General features: G+C 29.1%; 1 protein-coding gene across 2 annotated transcripts; it reads right to left on the bottom strand.

The window, feature by feature from the left end:
- Positions 1-15,067: 15,067 nt before the first annotated feature.
- Positions 15,068-16,831, bottom strand: LOC130945826 (ethylene-responsive transcription factor WIN1-like). 2 transcript variants are annotated; one of them, XM_057874524.1, is made up of 3 exons: positions 16,655-16,831; positions 16,321-16,460; positions 15,068-16,253 (listed from the first exon to the last, which is right to left on the bottom strand). In XM_057874524.1, exons 2-3 carry the CDS (start codon positions 16,398-16,400, stop codon positions 15,608-15,610), a joined length of 726 nt encoding a protein of 241 aa, XP_057730507.1. In that variant the 5' UTR covers positions 16,401-16,460; positions 16,655-16,831; the 3' UTR covers positions 15,068-15,607. The 2 variants fall into 2 exon arrangements, with proteins under 2 accessions (XP_057730507.1, XP_057730515.1); XM_057874532.1 differs by having other exon boundaries at positions 16,321-16,402; positions 16,655-16,830.
- Between the last annotated feature and the right edge of the window lie 5,719 nt (positions 16,832-22,550).

Here is a 22,550-nt window from a genome sequence, read left to right as displayed (position 1 = left end):
ACTCAAGATTTTTAATTATACTCTGTAATACCAGGGATATTGAGAGTATTTTTGAATTTCCAAGTTATTTTCTAGAAGAATTGAATTGATTAAATGTTTGTCCAAAATTTTATTTATAGACTAACTTAACATCAATTGATGGTTAGTCTTATAATATCTTTGCCAATTTTCATATTTCACTTAGTAACCGTTCCCACACTTGTTGCTACTCTTGTTGCTACTGGATGCTTTATTGCTATCATTGATAACTGTTTCCACACTTTTTACTTTAACAAATCTATTGTTATGATTAATAATTATATCTTTTGACACAATATATCTTGTGATTCAAGCCTAATTTAAATTTTAGGTAAAACTACTCCTTTGCTTGTGTCAATTGAAATAAATTTTTCCTAATATATCAAAACTGATATTTTAAGATATATATAACACAAATCGACAATAATATTATCTTATATTTATTTATTTAAACAACTATTTTCTTCTTTTTTTTAACCAGTAATATTTTTTGCCCAACATACTCCTAAAATTTTTCATTAGAAAACATGTAATGGTTGAAATTGAAAAAATTTAGTTGTTTATTGACTGCTCTCATTAATTTTCATATTAACTTTGATAAATTAAGATACCTTTAAGTTGATACCTTAGCCACATATCTACTTGATAGAACTAACCATTGACAGACTTAATAGAATTCTTAGGTCTATAAAATTTTTATATTAATAGTTGAATACCTAACTGTTAATGGGATTTATTTTTTTGTAAGAATCTTGTAAGCATGTCAAATAGTATCTATTCTAAATTCTGAAACATTAAATGTGTCAATTGAGCTTTGTCTTAATCTTTTGACACGTCTCTTTATTGTTTTAATTGATATTGTTAATTGACACAATTTTTTTTTTTTAACTTTAGAAGTAATATAATCTTAATTTCGTGAGGTCTTTTTTTCATATGTTAAGCTTTAAGTGTCAATTTGATACAATTTTTAATTCTATAAAATTTTTACACCGACATTCTAATAATTTTAATTCTAAGTGTCAATAAATTCAACAGAATTTTTAAGTCAATAATAAAACTTTTATATTTAATTACATGCATACCTAAATGTCAATAAAAAATTAATTTTTTTCATGATTTTAAATTTGATGCATATTATTATTATTGGAAAAATAAAACCATAATAATATAAATAAAATAGTTAGAACCACAAGAAAGAAATAGAAATTTAAAAGAGAAAAAAAATGAGAAAGAGAAAACAAAAAAGATTAGGATGAAACAAGAAAGAGAGTAAAGGATAAAAAATAGAAAAAAAATGAAGAAAGATTATGGTGAATAAGAAAGAGAAAAGAGATAAAGAAGTAGAAAAAAAAGAGAGAAAAAAATAAAAATAAGAATGAGAAAAAGATAAAAGACGCCGATAGAAGAAAATAAAGAAGATGAGATTATTTTTTGTTATATTTTTTTATTATCAAACTTATCCCTTATTTGTAGAAAAGCCATTTACACTGTACTTCAGAAATTTCTTTTCCATCATCCTCTACATGACTTATTCAATGAGATGTAGAAATTTGATGTATTCAATCTTTTTTTATCATCTCTTTATACTTTACTTCTTTCGTATCTTTCAACTGTTTAATTTGTCTAACATTTTCAGCAAGTTGAGTCATATCATGATAATGTTGATTTACAAGCTTTTTTTCTAATTTCAAATTCTAATTTATTTATGGCCATTTTGACAACTTCAAATTCTGGAACTAGAGTAAACATCTATTTTTTATATTTTTGAATCTAGCTAAATACTTATAAATTGATTTTCCTACATTGTATTTGATGGAGAACAAATCACTTAAACTTATTCTTAATTCACTACGAAAAATTGTTTATGAAAATCTCTTCTAACTGCATCCAAGAGTGAATTGAATATGACTTTAGGTTAAAAAATAATGTAAAGGCATTTCTTGTCAATGAGATGGGAAAGAATTTCATCTTTAAATACTCAGTTGATGCCACCTCGTTAAGTTTAACAGTATCGTAAGCAATCTGCTCGTCTGGCGATTCTTCAAATTTCTCAGAGAATGTAGTTAATGACTTAGGAAATTTTCATCCCTTAGACAATTCAGTTTGTTGGATAAATTCAAAAAAAAGAGACATAAACTGAGATTGATTTGCAAATCCAACATCAAATTCTAATCTTTTCAGAATTTATTCAACCACTTGATTGACCTTTTACCCCCAATTTGATTAATATTTTATTGTAGTTCAGTATTATTTTTTATTATATTACTATCATTTTGATCTTCTTTATCTAAATGCATATTATGTCCAGAAAAATTTTACTCTGCATTTATCTTTTATATTTCAATGAAATTATTTTAATTTTTCTTCATACTAATTATCTTAGCAATTTGATTTATTTTATAGATTAATTGCTCATATTTAGTATTGATCGACTCAATAAAAAAATTAATCATTTTTGTCATATGATGAGTCAATACATTAGCCAAATTATATTGATTTTCATTTATCTGCTAATAAACCTTTTCTAATGTATCTACAGTAGCCATAAAACTTTCTGACGATAATGTTTTTGATATATTAGAAAAAATTGTATTTGTATGTTGGGTAATAGCAGAATAATTGTTTCTTATTGGGCTCACATTTAAAGGAATAAGTAATATACTAAGTGAAGTTTATGAGCCTAAAGTTGAAAAATTTTCATGGTTAGCATTAACACATGAGTTCTAGTAGACATGACTTTAAATCGGTGAGTAAACAGAATTAATCAAACTTTGTGTCGTTATGGAGGGAACAAGCATCAGTGACAAGTCATTAGACAATTACTCTATAGTGTTTGTATGAGATATACTTAACGCATGATGAGTATGACCAATGCTATCATGCTTCACCAATAATAAGATAACCTCTGTGGTGTGAGGTATAAAAATATTTTCAGTTTTTTTTCTTCTTTTATCATTGGAAGTAAAAAATGCTGTGAATGAACTTGACATGTCAATTTACGCTAATTTTTCAGTATTTAAAAATAATTTGTCATTATGTAACTTCCTACAAGTTTGGATTTTTCTTTTTTTTACAACACTACAATCTATTAACAATGTCCCACTAGACATGTCAATTTATTTTACTGATTTTTTTGTTTAATTGTTAACAACAAATAAATTAACAATTTTCGAATTTTATTTCACAATCTTAATTCAAGGAACGAATACGACTCATCTTGTAGGTGTTACAAGATCTCAGTTATAGTTTCAAAAGTAAAATTAAAAAAATACAAGATGTCGGAAACAAAGTAAAATACAGAAATTAAAATAAAAAAAAAATAAAAAAGATGAAGAAGAACAAATAAAAAAAACTTTAATTAAAAATAAAAAATAGAGTATAAATTTGAGTTTAAATTTTAAAAGAATTGTTCAAAATTTTCAATTATACTCTGTCATGTTAAGAAAGTTGAGAGTATTTTTAAATTTCTAAATATTTTAAAAAAAAAAACTGAATTAATTATAATATTTACCTAAAATTTTATTTATAAGCTAACCTAATGTTAATAATGTTAATGGAGGATTACTCCTGCAATATCTTCACCGGTTTTTAAACTTCACTTGGTAACCATTCTCGCATTTGTTGCTGATGCTTTATTGCTATCATTGATAACCGTTCCTGCACTTTAATTTCTACTTTAAAAGTCTATTGTTATTATTAATAGTCATATCTTTGAGACAACATGTTCGGTAATTTGGATCTAGTTTAAATTTTGGTTAAAACTAGTAAACTACTCTTTTGCTTGTGTCAATTAAAATTTTTTTCTAATAAATTAAAATTGATATTTTAAAATTAATATAACATAAATTGACAATAATATTATCTTATATTTATTTGCTTAAACAATTTTCTGTAAGTAACAATATTTTTTGCCTAACACATTCATTGTAATAGCATATAAGATTTTAAATCCGCCTCTACATATATAAGAATTAATTAATCTGACGTTTTTTTTTTTTTTGCCAATTTTATGAACATAATTGATTCACTTAAAATTTTATAAACTATTTTTATACACAATTAATTTCGGAGACGACCTTGAGTTTAGATTAGCTCTATGTGTCTTGGTTCTTTTAGATTAGGAATTTAATTCGAGAGTGCATAAATATATATGATTTTTTTGAAGTGTTTTAATCTTTGTGGCTCTCATTGTTAAGGTAATGTCCCTAAAAATATCACCACAAGTCCACAACGTCACACATACATTTGCTATTATTATGAATTTATGATCACAGGTACATGTATCCCTTTCATGGTTAATGAAATTAATTAAGGACTCGCTCCAAGATATGAATCCATTTTGACTTCGACGTCTAGAGTAGTGGAATAACTTTGAAAATAGAAGACAAACGGTTAAATCCAATGAAAGTGAAACAACAACTCAACAAGACATTGATGATCAACAACCAACTCTTGTTATATATACATACTGTTGTTTGATTTATTCGCTACCTTAGCGTGCATGTATATATACTGTGTATACTTTATAGTTTATAGTACTACTATGCCATTAATATCGTACCAAAATTGTATCCTAATCATTTTTGTAGCACTAATTAATAATAACAGATCAGAACGATGATGAGGACAATTTTGATAAGAGAAGAACTAAAGAGTCAATGAGTTTTGTGATTTGTAGCCATCAATTAGTTATTATTAATGTTTTTAATAGTGTGAGATTTTATCCAATAATATAAAAACACTCACTTTTCTTTTATTGGTTAAATACTGGCCAAATTTTAATAAAAAATGCTGGTCCTAAACTTTCTCTTTTGGTGATATTAAAAAGAAAAACCATCCATACGTATAATGTGGACCTGTTAATTCTTCCATGGTTGCTGTAAATCTGTAATATAAGCAAGATAAGCTTATCAGTAACTACTTTGGTTTAATTCAAAAAGCCAAACCGAAAACTTTATTGTTGGGACTTGAGAGCATAATATTTTTAATTATTATTATCATCTTCAAAATATTACGTCAGTCAGTTTATTACAATCTCATCCAATATCATCTAATAATCCATGAGGTGATATTTTCACTAACAAAAATATTATTTACATACAAAAATTAATTATTATATATATATATATATATATTATTTAACTCATTTTTAATATATATTTTATATTATTTAATAACTAATTTTGATAATTAATTTTGTGTACATTTGTCATAATTATTTTGCTAATTATATTAACATATTTGATAACAGAAATTAAATTAAAGTTTAGAAACCTACAGCTTTTAGTAAATAATTAACTAACACCATTTTTTTTCTTTTTTTATCAATTTCTACATACATCTATACAAAATGAATTTTTATCCACATTTTTCATAATAATGTATATTCACGTACTCTATACGGAATAATACATAAAATTATATAAAAAAATTATTAAAAAATTAAATAAAATATATAGTAATTATTATTATAAATATTTTATAATTATAATTAAAATCAAACTCTCAGGATTTTTAATATTAAAATATTAAAAATAATTAGTATTTGTCTTAATTAATTTGAGTTTGTTGAGTGATCATCTCACTCGTCCGCTTAAACAACTATTAGGAGTTAGAATCTCGCCTTGTGTGTGTAGCAATCCATTGACTAGCAGTAAACCCTTAAAAAATGGAACATCAATACGTGGTTAGACTTGGTAGGAATACCCGAATACACATACCCAACCCGCCCATACCCGGTTGGGGAGGGTAATAACTTGACCCGAGTCGGAGCAGATTTTACTTAAGATAGGGCATGGTCGGGTTTAGGGTGAACTTGCCTCGTATATATACATATAAACATTTTTTAGGAATTAGGATTTTCACATCACAGATTTAGTGATTCACAGCTTCAATCCATACTCTATAGCCATGCAACAGAAACCCAATCATCCTCACCCAAAGTGTTCTTCTCCGATTCCCGACTTCTTCATAAAAAACCTCATAACTCCCGTCATCGTTGTTGCTGAGCCCAACGACGCCTACTTCTTCACAGCTCTCATCTTCCTTCACAGCTCATGTCGCCATCACTGCTTATCCCGTTACCATCGTTGTTGAGCCCTTGCCGAGTCCCTTTTCTCTAGGTAAATTCCCCCTTCTCTCTCTCTCTCTCTCTCTCTCTCTCTCTCTCTCTCTCTCTCTCTCTCTCTCTCTCTCTCTCTCTCTCTCTCTCTCTCTCTCTCTCTCTCTCTCTCTCTCTCTCTCTCTCTCTCTCTCTCTTATTGTGAGTCTGTTAAGTTCTTTTCTTCTTCTTCCACAAACTCATCACTTAATCACCGTTGCTATGAGCCCGGGCGTTGCCGTTGCAGTTTCATCTGAGTCTATTATTGAATAAAATAAATCTTTTATTCAAGTTAGACTAGTTGAAAATAGGCATACATGAGATCATTTTTGTATGTAATTTCTGAATTTTCTCATCCAAATTTGATCTATGTGGTTGAGTATTTTAGTATGGCGATCATCATAGTTTTGTTGCGATACTAATGTGATAAAAGTTGCGGTAATTTCATAACTAATATATGAGACAGACCAGATTATTAAAGTAATAAGGGAAATAACAGTCAGATATGCACATAAAATTTATAAGATGTGATTATCTCAAGAAAATATATTTGTATAGCCCAAGAGTGGAAGATTGTTAAGAATAATAAAGACGTAGTATCCTATAATACATATTCAGATATGTTGAATAATGCTAATTGATCTAATTGATCCTAATTATACTCTAACAATTATATTCAATTAATTGATATACATAATATTAAATTATCTGATACTTAAATATCTAATCAAATTAATTAGTTGATATAATTAAGCCATCGTAATGAATTATATTTAATGAATAAAAAGAAATAAATTAAGAAATACTCTTAGAAGCATGTTACGTCATCTTTATCATTATGTGCAAAAACTCGATTTTTATATAATAGAATAAAAAAATAGATAAAATAGATATATAAGCATACAACTTAACAGAAAATATACATAATAAATAACTCGTTATATTTTACATTTCATTTCTTTAGCGTTGCCTAAATATTAAAAAACTAACAACCATCTAACAGAATCCATTAAAAGGAAACAATAGATCTTCACATAAATTGTGTATGAATGATACGTGAACCTTACCTATAAAGATATTTTATTAATGGGTGACAAAATTAGGAGATAGCCAGAGATCGAGAAAAAAAAATTGAACAACGCATATGAGAATAATAAACATTTATGCAGACAATTTGTAATAAAGATAATATATAATAACTAAATAAAGATATAAAAAAAAAGTATATGTCACGGTATTATATACAAGATAATGTACATGCATTACAAAAATAGGTTTTTGTCACGTTTTTTAAACGCGTCAAAAAATGAGAAAAAGTATAGCCACAATATGTTTTTTTAGCTATAGTTGCTTTTGCAGAGGTCACATTCGAGAGGATACTGTTGTTCTATCGGCACGTTTTTATTGAGATATGGCCACATTTACTTCGTTGCCACGTTGTTAGCTATAAAGCGTGGCTGTATGTGTAATGACCCAATTTTCAGTATGTCTAGATCATACCGAAAATTAAGTGTTATCAACTTGTCTTTCTAATTATTATTTATTATTTAGTATATGAGACTGATTCATTGTTAAAAGCGTAGTTATTTTGCGAAGTACTTTTTTTTTTTAAACGTTTGGTTTAACGTTCGGGTTGATAAGCGGAAACATTCATAATCATTTCACAAATAATAACAGATAAAATAGTTATAAACAACCACACTTATATACATTTCAAGCAATTGACAACATTTAGTTATCCAGCCTTTATTAGAACATAGATCTTAGTTAGAACACCCCTACAAGTTGCTAGGTAATAAGTATATATATATATATTTAAGAAGTCCCTAAGCTGGCACCGATGCTAGCCTAGATTCTATACTTACCTAGTCCCTCAAAAGGTAGAACATCATCAAAAAGTAGAACATCATCTACTACTCCTCTGCACAATCATACATTGCCATATGATGTTTCTCTGGTACTTCATCAAGTAGCCACATAACAGAAGTCTCGTACACAGGATTTAGGTTAAAGTTCGCATACAAATGGGGTGCAAAATTTGGTTAGTCTCACAGTATATACATATAAATAGAGAACGAGATTCACCCTAGACTTAAAAGACTACCTAGAGTAGAATCCTCATTGCGAACGGTCGTCTGCAAATTACAGAAAGGTACTCATGCTTCCATCTGAAGGGGGAAGAGAGAGTGATAAGAACTGGGGAGTTCTTAGTAGGGTCGCGGTTATTAGTTAACTTCATAAATTCTGTGTTGTTTAGCAGACAAATAGCAAAATACAGAAAAGCAGTAAATAGAAGATATAGATAAATAGAGAAAATAGAGAAAACAAAAAGCAGAACACAAACAAAAGAATACAAGAAAATAAAACATAGACACAGAGATTAGAATCCAAACAAAGAAAGCATACATTCATACAACAATTATAACAGAGGAAATGCACAACCAAGCATGATGCATGTCTGTCCTATGCAGGCCATGAGCTCACGTGTCGGTTTACACCGTGCAGCCCGACATTACCTAGGAACTAGTCCTAGATATGGCTTTATCTCTGTAGGTGAACTTCAACCTACAGAAATGACACTCTTGTGAGTGAACTTCGACTTACAGGAATAGTCTAAATACAAGACAACAACTTTCTGTAGGTAAACTTTGGCATATAGAAATGGCACCTCTGTAAGTGAACTTTGGCTTATAGAAATGACACCCTTGTAAGTGAACTTCGGCTTATAGGAATAGCAACTCTCTATAGGTGAACTTCGGCCTACAAGAGCAACACTTTGAGATACACAATTGATATTCACTGTAGGTGAACTTTGGCCTACAGGAATAATAACTCTCTGTAGGGGAACTTGGGCCTATAGGACCTCTAGGGCTAACAGAAAAACAACAGATGAACATACAAATATCTCTGGAGTTGCCTTAATGCAACAAATGACCTTTCAACAGGCTCTCTTCTTGTTCTCTATTCTCTTTATTATATTACTACTTTCTCTTTGTCTCTTTACTCTGCTCTCGTTTCTCTGTTTAACGTATATATTTATAACTTATGTAAATTTCGGTATGAATTGTTAGCCTGTACCAAGTACAGGTTCATTAAGTCTATACTAAAGTAGTTTAACTTTTCATATTATACCTAACCTTGGGCGCAACTCAAATACTAACTATGTTGCATTGCTCCTAATTTATTCACTAATCTATGTTTGTTTCTGTCATTAAAACTTTATCGACTTTTTCTTTGATTTTAATCTATTTTCTAACTTTTAATATTTCCTTTATCTTTGTCTCACTAATATGTTATTACCACTCCCTAAGTGTTTTATGAAGGTAATTATGAGATTTCTGAGCTTAAAGTTGTCTTTCTAAATCTTTTACAAAAAAATTGTCTTTTTTGCATTATTTTATTATTAAAATTTTGAAAATTACCTTCTTTTTACCTTTCACTTTATAAATTCACCTTTTATCACGCCTGTAACTTTTAATATTTTTACTTTAACCACCTTAACTTTGGAAAATTACAAAATAACCCCCTAAACACCAAAATATTTACTTCCTTACCCTTGTATGGATAAAAAAGGTGTTCTTCATTGTTCTTCACTACATTCAAAGTGTTATTCATAAATTCTTCAGATTCTTTCTTTGTTTTCACTCGTTTTTCAATCTTTTCAGTAACCGATTTTTATCATAATTCATAATAAATTAGCAGCCACTAAAATCCATCTTCTCCTCTTGATTTCAACACAAAATCAACCCCAATTTAAGGGTTAGGGTTCGAAATTCCAACAGACCTCAAGAACAAAATTCATAATTTGAATATCATCAAATTTTATCAAAATTTTACCAATATTTCAACAAGAATCACTCATATAAACAATCAATTTCAAGCATAACCAAAACATATCATAATCACACAATTAAAACACAATTAATCAATATTAATTTCACCAAAACCTACCTTGATTTTCTGCCTCAAAGTCGATTATGCTTCTAGGTGTTCTTTAAGCACTTTTTCCTGCTAAAACACATCAAGAACAACTTTGAATCCATAAAACCTCAACTGACCAAACCTTAATCAACATGTTAGGAAGGGATTTTTCACCTTAAAAGTGATGGGAATGGAAGATTCTTGGCTCACAAGTCAAGCTAAGCAAGAGATCTAAGGAAGAACATCAAGAAAAGAAATGTTTATGCATGTGTTCTTGAAAACCAAATTCAAAGGGGAAAGGAGCAGCCATCTCATCTTATTTTCAGCCTTGATATGTTACATGGTTATGTAGAGAAAGAAGAGATGATCATTTTTATCAGATTAGAATTTTGATTTGAATTTTAGTTAAGAAAAAATCAAGCTTTGAAGATTAGGAACCAAGAACTTTTTTCTCTTTTCTCTCCTTCAAATTTTTGGCAACAAAGGGGAAATGACACAGCCTTGGAGGTCTTGGGGGGGTGAGGAAAGTCGTGCTTGATGATGATTGGCTAGTTAGGGAGGAGGTTGAAAAATATCTGAGGTGTATAATGACTAAAACTAGATGTATTAGAACATACACTTAATAACTCATCTAGAGATTAATATTTGAGATACTAGTATAGATGATACTAGTAACATGATTAACATGAGAATAAAAGGTATATGATGTGGCATTAGCATTGCTTAAATCATCAGAGAGTGCTGGTGTTAACCTGCACCAGAAGACTGTGAACCCGGTTAAACCGATCTCCTGGTTTTAACTAAAGCAGACCAGGTAATATTAAAATATTATTCAAGCATCCCTAATATTAATAAAATAATAATATTATATTACTATTTCTCTTCTTTCATTAATCGAGTCCAATTCGTCAAACTGAGTCTAATTACGGAAACCAGAATAAAAAACTCCTAACTGATACGACTCAAAAACTAGGTTCTTCGCGACTGCATCTTGAGCTAGCCTCAGAAAAGGTTCTGGCTTTGAGATGACATAATGACAACAAGGATTAAGATATTTGATGATACAGTAGAGATGTTATATTCAAAATAAAATAGCTACGCTTCAAAAGCGTGCCTATTTCTCTTTATAGTCATGCTTTGGTAAGTGTGACGTCTAAAACGTGGCCAAATCAGTAATCAACATCTAAAACATGGCCAAATCACTAATAAATCACCACTCTCATAAGTGTGGTGACAGAACTTTTTTCTTGTAGTGATGTAAAGGTTTGTGTATACATTACTATTTACTACTAGGCATTTATAATTATGACATCTATTTAGTTTACAAGACTATATAGACGAAAATTAAAGGTTTTCCAAACAACTCTGCTAGGTAACCAACAAGGCGTGCAGCCAACTTCAGCCAACTCTCACTATAAAAAATGCCATTTTAACCAACTAAAACTCTACTGTTAGGGTAAAAATGGCGGTTTAAAAATGCCGTTTTAACTAATCAAAACGTCTCTCTGTCAGGATAATAATGGCGGTTCAAACCGCCATTTTAACTTATCCAAAAACCACCGTTTTAATCCTGGAAATAACGGCGATTTAAACTGCCATTTTAGTCTATCCAAAAACCGCCATTTTAACCTATTCAAAAACCGCCATTTTAACTCCAGAAAATTGTGGCGGTTTTTAAAAAACCGCCGTAATAACCAGAATGACGCCTAGAATTACGTCTCTTTATAAAACCGTCATTCTTGGTCATAATGGCGGTTCAAACCGCCGTAAATACAAAAAAAACCGCCATTTTTACCAGAATTTTTTGTAATGATGTTTGGATTACACCCCACCCATGAAGGAAAAAGCATCCACAATGCACCAAAAAAAATCTAAATTATATTGAAAAAATTCAAATCACATCGAAAAAATTCAAATCACATTAAATTTATTCTCAATTGGTTATGGAACGAAAAAACATCCACAATATATCAAAAAAATTATCCAAATTATGTCGAAACACATCCAAATTATATAAAAAAACATCCATTTTATATGGATAAAAACATCCACAATATACAAAAAATTCATATACAAAAAATATCCAAATTACATGAAAAATATCTAAATCGCAAAAAAAAAAAATCCAAATCACATCGAAAGAAGAAGAAGAACTGATGGTGGCAGAGGGCGCGACGCAATAGAAGACGGTGACACAAAGGAAGACATGAGGGTGAGAGCGCAGGCGTGGGTTTGTGAACGGTGGTGGGGGCAAAAGACCGACAGTAACGGAGGATGTGATGTGAGGAAGGACACAAGCACGGGGGCGTGGGCGTGCGCTCGTGAACAGCGTGGGGGCAGTGGGTTTCATGACGGAGCTTAGGAGAGGCCACTGATCCCTGGATGATGAAGCAGTGGTGCAAGCAACGATGAAGTGGTGATGCTATGGCGTTTTGCTTGCGTCGTGAGGCGTGTAGCATGAATGGAGCCTGCGGCAGTATGCAACAGTGATGGGAGTGCAAAAACTCTAGTTGGTGTTGTGGCGGCGCGGTGGAAACGCCACGATGAAATTGCGACAACGTGGGACGTTGGGGAGAGGGAGGCACAGTGTTGATTATTGACAGATAAAAAATAGGATTTGTAATTTTGTGCTGTGAATGAAAGTGAAATGGAAATTAGGACAATTTTTATGTTAATTTTTTAAAAGAAAAATTGAAAATTACAGAGGAATTAGATGAGTTGCTTACAATATACTCAGTCCCTATCTTTCTCTTTTCCAAAATAACGTAGACCATTCGTTAATCCATATGATACTTTTACATGTAACTAATTTAATTATAACCTAATAAGTACCATAGGTGTCTGATCTTTATTCATGGGGACAAATTTATCTGAGGCAAGAAGAATGGCAATTTTAATGTCTCGTACCTGCGGGCTCAATTTGGGTAAAGTTCCAAATGGTGAAAATGAAGACTGATTTGATTTTAGGATAATATATGCCTCAAAATCAAATTGCATATGTGTTAATGATTTCTAACCAGATTATTAGGTTGCATTCATTATTTCTTGGCTTTCTATATAAATTCAAACTTTTTTAATTTCTACTTTTTATTCCCTTTTTTTTCTGTACTTTAGTTGTAAATAAGAGTGTACCTTTCTTTAGATCTTTTGTTATAATTCGACTTATTGAAGAGAGCAAAATAAAAATATATTTAATGATTTAATCTATCTCATTTGACAATGTCATCAAAGAGCTATAACAAGATTGAAATACAAAATTCATGACTAATAACTACAACACTCTTTTATATATTTCAACTCTTACTACATGCCACTGATATACCAATAAAATACATATAAAGCACTACATAAAATAGCTTAATCAATTAATCAAATTTTTAATGGTTCTTATATCTGGAGCCTTATGTAAACATTAGTACAAGCTTGATTAAATACCTCAATTTCATAACTGCACGCAGTAGTTTTACACAGAAAACTAATGATTCATGAAATTTCGTAAAATCTGAAGTTTTCTTTTTTCGGAAAGTAAATATGAAGTTACTTAACTCTTTTACATTATTTAAAATATTTAATAAAGAACAAAAAATCAAATCAACCCAAATCACTTCCAATTCTAATTCAACTTTAATTTTTTTTAAATGTAATAAAATAAAATTGATGTACTAAGAAATGACTTAGCTTTCGAATCTACTCCCGATCATGATTTATTGATCAGGACACGGCTACTTTTGGTGGAACTGATTCTCGGTTAGTAACGTTCTTCTCTCAAAAATTAAGAATCAATGTATCGGTAGTTTTGTTTGTTTCAATTTGTTGGAGAATTTCACTCTATTTAATTAGTGTTATATATTGACCCAAGTGATCATCTCTGTATTTCTGATAAAAAAAAGTTGTCCGTGCCTTTAAAAGAACTCGAGACCTTGTGACCACGCACATTCGTAAACGTGAGTTTGTATCTGCAATGAAACTAGTAATAGATTAAACAGAGTGAAAGGATATTTGAAAGGAAAAGCATACCCTTATAGTCTTTTTTAGCTTTTTCTTATGTTGTTAGTTCTACAACTAACAGTTTGCTCTATTTAATTAGGTTTTTACCATCAATCAATATATATTGGTTAGCCATTTAGACGTTAAGACGTTACATAACATTTATTATACATTTTTCATGATTTTGTCTACAAAGGTGATTCTATTTTGAATGAATTATATGGAATCAACGTTAATTGTGTCCTTGATTTTATGGACTTGGGTCTAATATATATAGAACAATTTCATTTTTCTATCAACGAATTATCTTTGTCAAAAAGGAATTAAATATTATTTTATTTCTCTATCAATATAGATTATCTTTATTAAAAAAGAATCAATAAATAAAATTTAACAAAAAATGATAATACTATTTAATTTTATTTTGATAATAATATTTTTTTTAATTCATATAAAATACAATAAAAAAAATAATCATGTGAAGCGTGATATTATCAAAAATAGGGGTTTTCAATTTAAGTAAATTAAAATAAAAAACATTATATCCATAGATTGAACTGTATATAAAAAGAATAATTTTCTTTTGGTGTTTGTACAAAGAATAGTTTATTATGAAAAAGAAAGGTTTGTTTAATTAGTTGCAGATTAATAATGAACAACAAAATACTCGACGTCATAGTTTTATATACTAGGTTAGTAGGTTAATCAGACAAAGAATGATATACGGAACAGGGAAAATGACGTTAATTATAACGAGACAATATATACATATTTCAACATCCATAGCTTTCAGTCTTTCACGAACACACATGTTGTTCTGAATAATAAGGACTCCTGATGTAGCCCCCTCGCTCGTGAAAGCAAAGAACAATATATAGAAATGTTCATACTACTTATCATAATCCAATGCATTACTTTGAATAAGGAACGAAAATTAATCCAGAAATCTTATCAAACAATAATAATACCAGCACTAGTATTTTCTGTGGAACTAGTCACATACAATAATATATAATATTCATATACAATATGCATGCCCCCTTATTTTATTCCCCTTCAAATCCCAAAGGTCCTCTAATTCTTTGGGCTCGGCGCATGAATATATATATATAGATATCTACATTTCTAATTAAGAAACCCAGAAAAAAAAAACACTTTAGACCAAAAAAAGAAAAAGTAATGTTATTTAGCTGTAAAAGAATATATATATAAGAACAGATATTCACAAAAAGAGAGAAAGATTTTGTAATATATATATATATATATGCCTTTCTCTATTTATGAATTTCCATTCTTATACAATTTTTTACCCCTAAATAGCATTAATCATAAACATACAATGATAGGATATAAAACCACCCAACTAATAAAACCCTTTCCCCTCCCAGCAAATGAACTTTTGTGAAGATCGATGTGACATCAGCACGTGAATACCATAATACTAGAAAAAAAAAATACTTATGTTACTAGGAACAATTTTTTGGTTGTCATCTTCGGTTATTTATAACCATTTATTTTTCTTTATAACTTAAAAGTATTATAAATAAAAAAATAAATGGTTATAAACATTTTTGAAAATTATCAAAGAAAGAAGGTAGCATTATTATTATGGTCATGGTGAACACCCGTTTCATCCAAGTTGTTATTGTTGAAGGACGATGGACTTGGACAATTTCTGTTGAGAAGCTCTTCAATCATCTGCAATGCGATTCTCTCCTCCTCATCCATCTCTCCCCTAACCAGATCACCACCGGATACGGTTGACGACGGAGACTGAAGAAGATCACAAGAAGAAGACGAAGACGAAGACGAAGAAGAAGAAGCAACCATGGAATTCATGGCAACACCACTAGTTTTGTTGTTTCCAGCACCGAGCTGAACCCTCATGACCCAATTGGAATCAGAACGCTGGCCAGCGCGCTTCTGCCACACACCAATGTGTGAATTCTCCGTGTCGAGCCTCAAGCATGTCATGGAAGGTGAAGGAACTTTACCGCATTTTCGAAGCTTGGCGTGTAGAATCTCCTCTAGATCCTTATTGGAGGCGGAGGAAGAATGCGCCGCCGATTCCTCGGTGGAGCTGACAACCTTTGGATCACCGTCCGGTGTGTGTGTGATGGGGAAATTGGTCTTGGCATTCCGGCCACTCATCAAAATTGCAGCTTGATCATAGGCTCTTGCGGCTTCTTCCGCAGTTTCAAATGTCCCTAACCACACCCTCCTCTTCCTACAACAATAAGAGTAATGAATAATTGAGGTGGTTCTAAAAGGGAGAGAATTTAATAAGAACTTACAAGAGTGGGTGACGAATCTCGGAAACCCAAGAACCCCAATGACGCTGCCTGACACCTCTGAACTTCCTTGATTGCACCATCACTAACAACGTTGGGGATGATGTGAGAGAAAGAGAGAGAGAGAGAGTATCTTTTTGGAACTGTGAGATTACAAGTACAAGTACAAAAGGTGCAGAGTTGCCAAAGATAAATATAGAGGGAGAAAGAGAGAATATAAATAAATAAAAAAATAATAATAATTGAAATTAATTAAATCCGGGAAAGAGGGGCATGCCACAGCAAAGAGTGTCGGCGAACTAAAAGGTATAGAGAGTGATGAATTAAAGATACTCACCTAAATCCTTGGGTTCTACAGTAACCTTCTCAACAATAAATGTTTGTGCTTGACTTGGTTGCGCAGTCGCTGGAGTTCTTGTCCTTTCTTTCTTTCTTTCTTTCAATTCCCAACCCCTATTCCATTACACTCCCCTTCTTTAATCTTTTCTTCTTTCTCATCATCATCCATCTTTTTCTATGCCATACGATGTGTTTACATCACAACATATTGTATCAACGTTAGTTAAGGTATTATAGCTTGCTACTTCCTAGCGGTCCAAATTTCAAACAAGCTAAGCAACTTATTTTTCTTTAATGAGATATCAAATATAAGCACTTGTATATATATGAATTATATGGCTTTATTCTTTATCCCAAAATCGTATATCATTAAGTAGAAAACTATAGAGATATCAACAATATCGTATTTGACAATAAATTATAACTCAAATAACATAATCTTTCTATACTCATCTAAGAGATTCCAAATTCGAGTCTTTCTATCTTTAGTTAAAAAAATTCATATTTTTAAAGTTATATCTCTGGTTTCATACAATTATTTGTTCTAAACTTAAACGGATGCAAGCTAAGAAGTTAGTACATAAATAATTATGTTTTTAACACATGCCTGGCATAAATTTGTCAATTATTTTAAAAAAAATTAAATTGATAAAAAATACATAAATAATTATATTTTTAATATATTTTTTAAATACAAATATTTTTTAGGTTTGTTTAATCTTTTTGTATAGACTTTTTTTCTTTTTATTTATCTTCCATTATTTTTTTCTCTTCTAAAAATAACAAAAATTGATTTTTAGATATTTTAATCATAAAATTCTGATATCATATCATAAAATTATGTCTCTCAAAAATTTAAGTTGGTAAAAAAATATATAAATAGTTATATATATGATTATATCTCTATGAGAGTTTACCATAAGACATCTTTTTTTTAATCTTGTGCTTAAAATTTTTTGAAAATAATAATAATTGAACTCTAAATTTTTAGACCATAAGAATTGTGATCCTATTTGTCTTGACATCATTTGTTTCAAAAACCTAAATAAAAATTGTTATTTGTACACTAAAATTAGCCACTCAAATCAGTCACCATGATATTTATATATAAATATATGTGTGGTTTAATTTATTTTTAATATGTATTTATATTCTAACATATATTTTATACTGATAGCTGATTTTGGTGATTGATTTTAGTATACGTATAGCATTTCTCAACTTAAATAGATCAAACAAGATAAATAAATAATTATACATCTAACAAATTTAAAGGATTTTTTAGTCTATTTTATAAAAATAAGTGTATTTAGACAATTTTTCAGTGAATAAAAAGAAGAGACAATTAAATTGTGAGAGTGAAAATATTTTCTAAAAAAATGGTTTTGAATTTGAAATAAATTATTATTGGTGGATCGGAGATGCTAAGGGATGAAGGTGACCCACACACTTGGATTCTATTACTTGCCATTATTATGTGGACTCGCACCCTAGACATACACTCCCCAATTGGATATCATTACTCGGTTGGTTAGCTTTGGCTCCTTGGGGAGACTATAATTCAAAATGGTTGATGAAGCTAATTAAGTGTATGGTAATTCATAATAAACCCTCCGAAATCACGGTTTAAGATAACACCTTTTGTATTATTGAGATATAAATGCGGGCTTTGATTTTTATTTTTTTGGTCCCTTGCTAAAGTAATGAGTGTGTGTACAATAATATAATAGCTAGCAATAGAGGAAATAATAAAGACAAAGGGATGAACATGAGACATGACGTGGATGAACTAAAATTAAAGTTTGCGTGAACAGAGTGTTTTTAGTTGTAAATATAATTCTCATATTTGTACTTTATCATTTCTCTCAAAACTTTAAATAAAAATTTAAATAAATAAATAAAATATATAAATAATAATTATATATTTAACACATTTTTTTATATAAAAATAATCGTAAAAATTCTAATATAATCTTATAAAACAATTAATTTCATAAAAAATTTAAACTAATAAAATATATATATATATATAAAGTTTATATCTTTAATAATTATGGAATTAAAATCTTATATATAACTACTTACACGCTAAAAATTAACTATTTATATATAATATATATTAAAATATAAAATATATACTAGTTTCTTTATTTGTTTGAGTATTTTTAGTTGTCAGGTCAGCGTTTTTTATTTACCAAGACATCATGTTTTTATATTTAAATTTTTTTTGTCAAATTTTAAAATTTTTTAAGAATTATTTTGTCTTTCACATTTTTTTAAATTTTTTTATCAGTATCAAAATTTTTCGAATATCATTTTAATAGTTTTTTTTATATAGTTAAAAATAGCAACAACAATATAGTGAGGACAGAACATGTTGAAATTATTGGGGGCCAATGAGTGAGATATATCTTGGTTTGGCTTAATTACAGTAAGCAAGGGTCAGCTATCAAAGGGAAACAGTGCAACAACGTATTCATATAGCCTCATCATCCTTCACAAATTTCAATTGGATCATATCTTCCTTCCTGATCTTTTGCAAATTGACATCTCACCAATAGAGACAGAAATGTGCGCATTGCTAGTATTATAATGCTTGCATTACTAAATGAGCGTACTACTTAGCTTGTAGCTAAGCATAGTAAATAAGAAGAGGTACTACATTGCTGATCAAAAGATTTAGGTGTTGAGAAGAAAGATTTTAAAAAATGTTAACAATAAAATAGTTTTTAAAACATTTTAAATTTGACAAAAATAATTAGATGTCAATTTTTCTTATTTCTATTAACAAAAAATGCTGAAGTAACAAATAAATATAGTGACATGGCAAACTAAAAAATAATGTGGCATTATTAATATTTTAAAATTAAAAAAAATTAATTTCCAATAATTATGAACTCCGGTCTCTCTTCTTTTTTCTCTTTTTATTTTTATTTCTCTCTAATTTAAATTTATTCTCTCACAATCTCTTTAGATTTAATTTTTTCTTTCAAATCAAAATTTTAGACGCTTTAAAATCAATATGTCTCATACGATTATCTCAATGTTTCGTAGCAATCTCTTAGTCAATGGCGGAACCACGTTATGAGGAAGGGAAAATAATATTAGTATGTATAAATTTTTAATTTTTTAGTTTAACTCTCTTTTAATTTTTAATTCTTTTTAATTTATATTTTTTTATGTTGGTTCCTCCCAAAAAAAATTTTAGCTCCGCTCCTGCTCTTATTTTTCTGTATTTTCTGCATCACATACCCCTCTTCCCAGTAATCTCCTCGGACGACATCAACAACGATTAGTAAAAGGTATAAAGAAGAGGAAGAGCATTTGCTGAGCAAAACAGAGACGACAATGATAGCAGTGGACAACAACAGCAACAACATTGTGATGGCAGCGATGGGCCTATGTCTTTCACCTCCTTCCACGACTCTTGTTCTCAGCGACAACGTTGTGATGGCTCATTTTCTCCGTCTTCTCTCTATGTTTCTTTTCCTCCACTCTGTTATATTTTTTCGTTCTTCCTTATCCTTTTCTTTCTCTATTTTTGTTCTCTTTATGATTTTGTGTTAATAGATGTTGTGTTTTTTTTGGTTTTTTTCTAGATTTTTTTGCATGAATCATGTGATTTTGATGATGAGAATTTAGACATAATTAAATTTGAATTTTAGTATTTTTGTGTTTGTGTTTTTGTTATAATTTTAAAAATTAAAAAATTATTTTATATTTATAAAAAATTGCAGTGGGTGTCATAGAAAGAGGAAGAGAGATAGAGAAGAATGAAAGAGAGACAAAAAAAAAAGAAAAAATTATTGGTAATAAAAAATAATAGAAAAAAATTGTCATATTATCCTTTCTATTCTCTACTTCAGTATTTTTTGTTAACGAAAATGGGAGAAATTAACATCTAACTACTTTAATTTTGTCAAATTATATATTTTTTAGGGTTATTTTATCGTTAATATCTTTTAGAATTTCTTTTGTATAAATTTTTTTATACCAATTTGACAGTTATCTTTTAAGTGAGAAACTCTTTAAAATATACATTATTTATCAATCTATATCCGCTATGTATTTTATCATGGTATAGTTTTTTTAATTTAAAAGTAAGTAAAATTTATTATTTTTGACAATTACTTTTAGTCATCAGTATAATTTCTTTAATCTAACAACCCAAATCAATATTGTACTTTTAATTTAATTTTAAATATTATTGACTAACCGTTAAAAATAATAAATTTTACCGAGTGTTTAGTATTTTTTATATTCCATTTACTGATTTATATATTAGATATCATCATCACATACTATATATGATTTGTAATAGACATTAAGAAGGGCACATTATTGTAAATTTTTTCTTCTCTCTTCTGAATATTTTATTTGATGTTCAAATAATAGAATTCGATCTCTTGCATTATTTTACAACATGTGAAGCAGGTTTTGACTACAGGTGCTTAACATGAGAAGATACAGACATACGGTACTTGAAAATATGTGACTGACATAGTGCATTCTTGGAAAGTAAATAATGATGGTATATACTAAAAATGTACATACAATGTGGCCCACCAAAAACAAATGACAGTAAATTGGAATTTGATACTATGATTCAAAACAGATCAGAGACCTGTCCGGAAAAAAAAAGCCAGATCAGAGATGATATATAAAAGATGTATGGCGTAGGATGAGATTAATCTATTCAACTAGACCAATTTTATAGTGTCTATGAGTTTTTGTCTAAATGTTGCTTAATTTATTTTTTTGTAGTAAATTTTAATTTTTTAAAAATTATTTATTTTTATATCTTTTAAATAAAATAATAACTTTTAACCATTTTTAGTAAATAAGTACCACATTATAGATACCATAACATTCACCATTCGACTAATAACGTTGACCTTATTAGCTTCTCAAGTCTCAACATAAATCAAGGTGTGCTTTCCACCAGTGGTAGATAAATTCAATTTCATTATTTTATATTTTCAATTTATACTTCAATAGCAAAAGTATTTATTCAGTTTAAATAATTTTCTTCATCCAAATATCAATTATAATCAATACCATTTTCGAATATTAAGGAAAAAATTAAGAACCGGTCGATAATTAGCCAATGTTTTTTCCTTGAAATTTCTTTTTTTACTTTTAATATTTGTTTATCCATTATTTTATTAGTTAATTATTGGTTAAAAAAAGGGTTAGCTTCTTAATGAAACTGTTTAGTAATTTATAATAAATACAAAGAATTAATTTTTAATTAATTAATATTAAAAAAATTATCGTAAAATTACTTTTTTAACCTTTACTTTTTGAAAAGATTTAGGGTTTAAAATTATTATTTAAAGTTTAAAATTTAAAATTTAAAATAAAAAAATAATTTTAAAAATGTTAGTGCTATTGCTGGTTGAAAAATAGTAATCCCTGGTTGAACTCATTAACCTAACCATGAATTTTTTCATTGACAAAAAACACTTCCAAAGTCCAAACACTAACTGAGAAAGTATCATGGGAAACTATGTAGAATAATTTGTTCACATATGAGTGAATCCTTAATTATGGAATAGTATGTAGTTCGCCATAGGTGGTTTTCTTTGCTTTATATTTTTTCTACTAAAGGTTGAATGGTCCTAAAGAGTAGTGGTCCATTGGTCACGTAGCCTTAAAGATAGTGTATACTTCTTCTTCACTAAGAAGTTGAAGCCTTTTTTACATATATTTCGGTATGGTCATGGAAGCCTTGGAAGTCTCATCGTCATTAAATGTAATAATAAGACTACAACTCTTCCTTTGCTAACTTATGGTTAGATTTTATTACATTACAACTATATTACTTGGGATACTGCTTCATGGTTTTATAGTTGATATTGAAATAGTAACCTCTCCCCTCAAGTTTTTAATGC

The sequence above is a fragment of the Arachis stenosperma genome, chromosome 1 (genome assembly GCF_014773155.1).
Source record: "Arachis stenosperma cultivar V10309 chromosome 1, arast.V10309.gnm1.PFL2, whole genome shotgun sequence".
Lineage (NCBI taxonomy): Eukaryota > Viridiplantae > Streptophyta > Magnoliopsida > Fabales > Fabaceae > Arachis > Arachis stenosperma.
The sequence above is the reverse complement of the archived record's forward strand: the minus strand, read 5'-3'. Positions and strand labels throughout refer to the sequence as shown.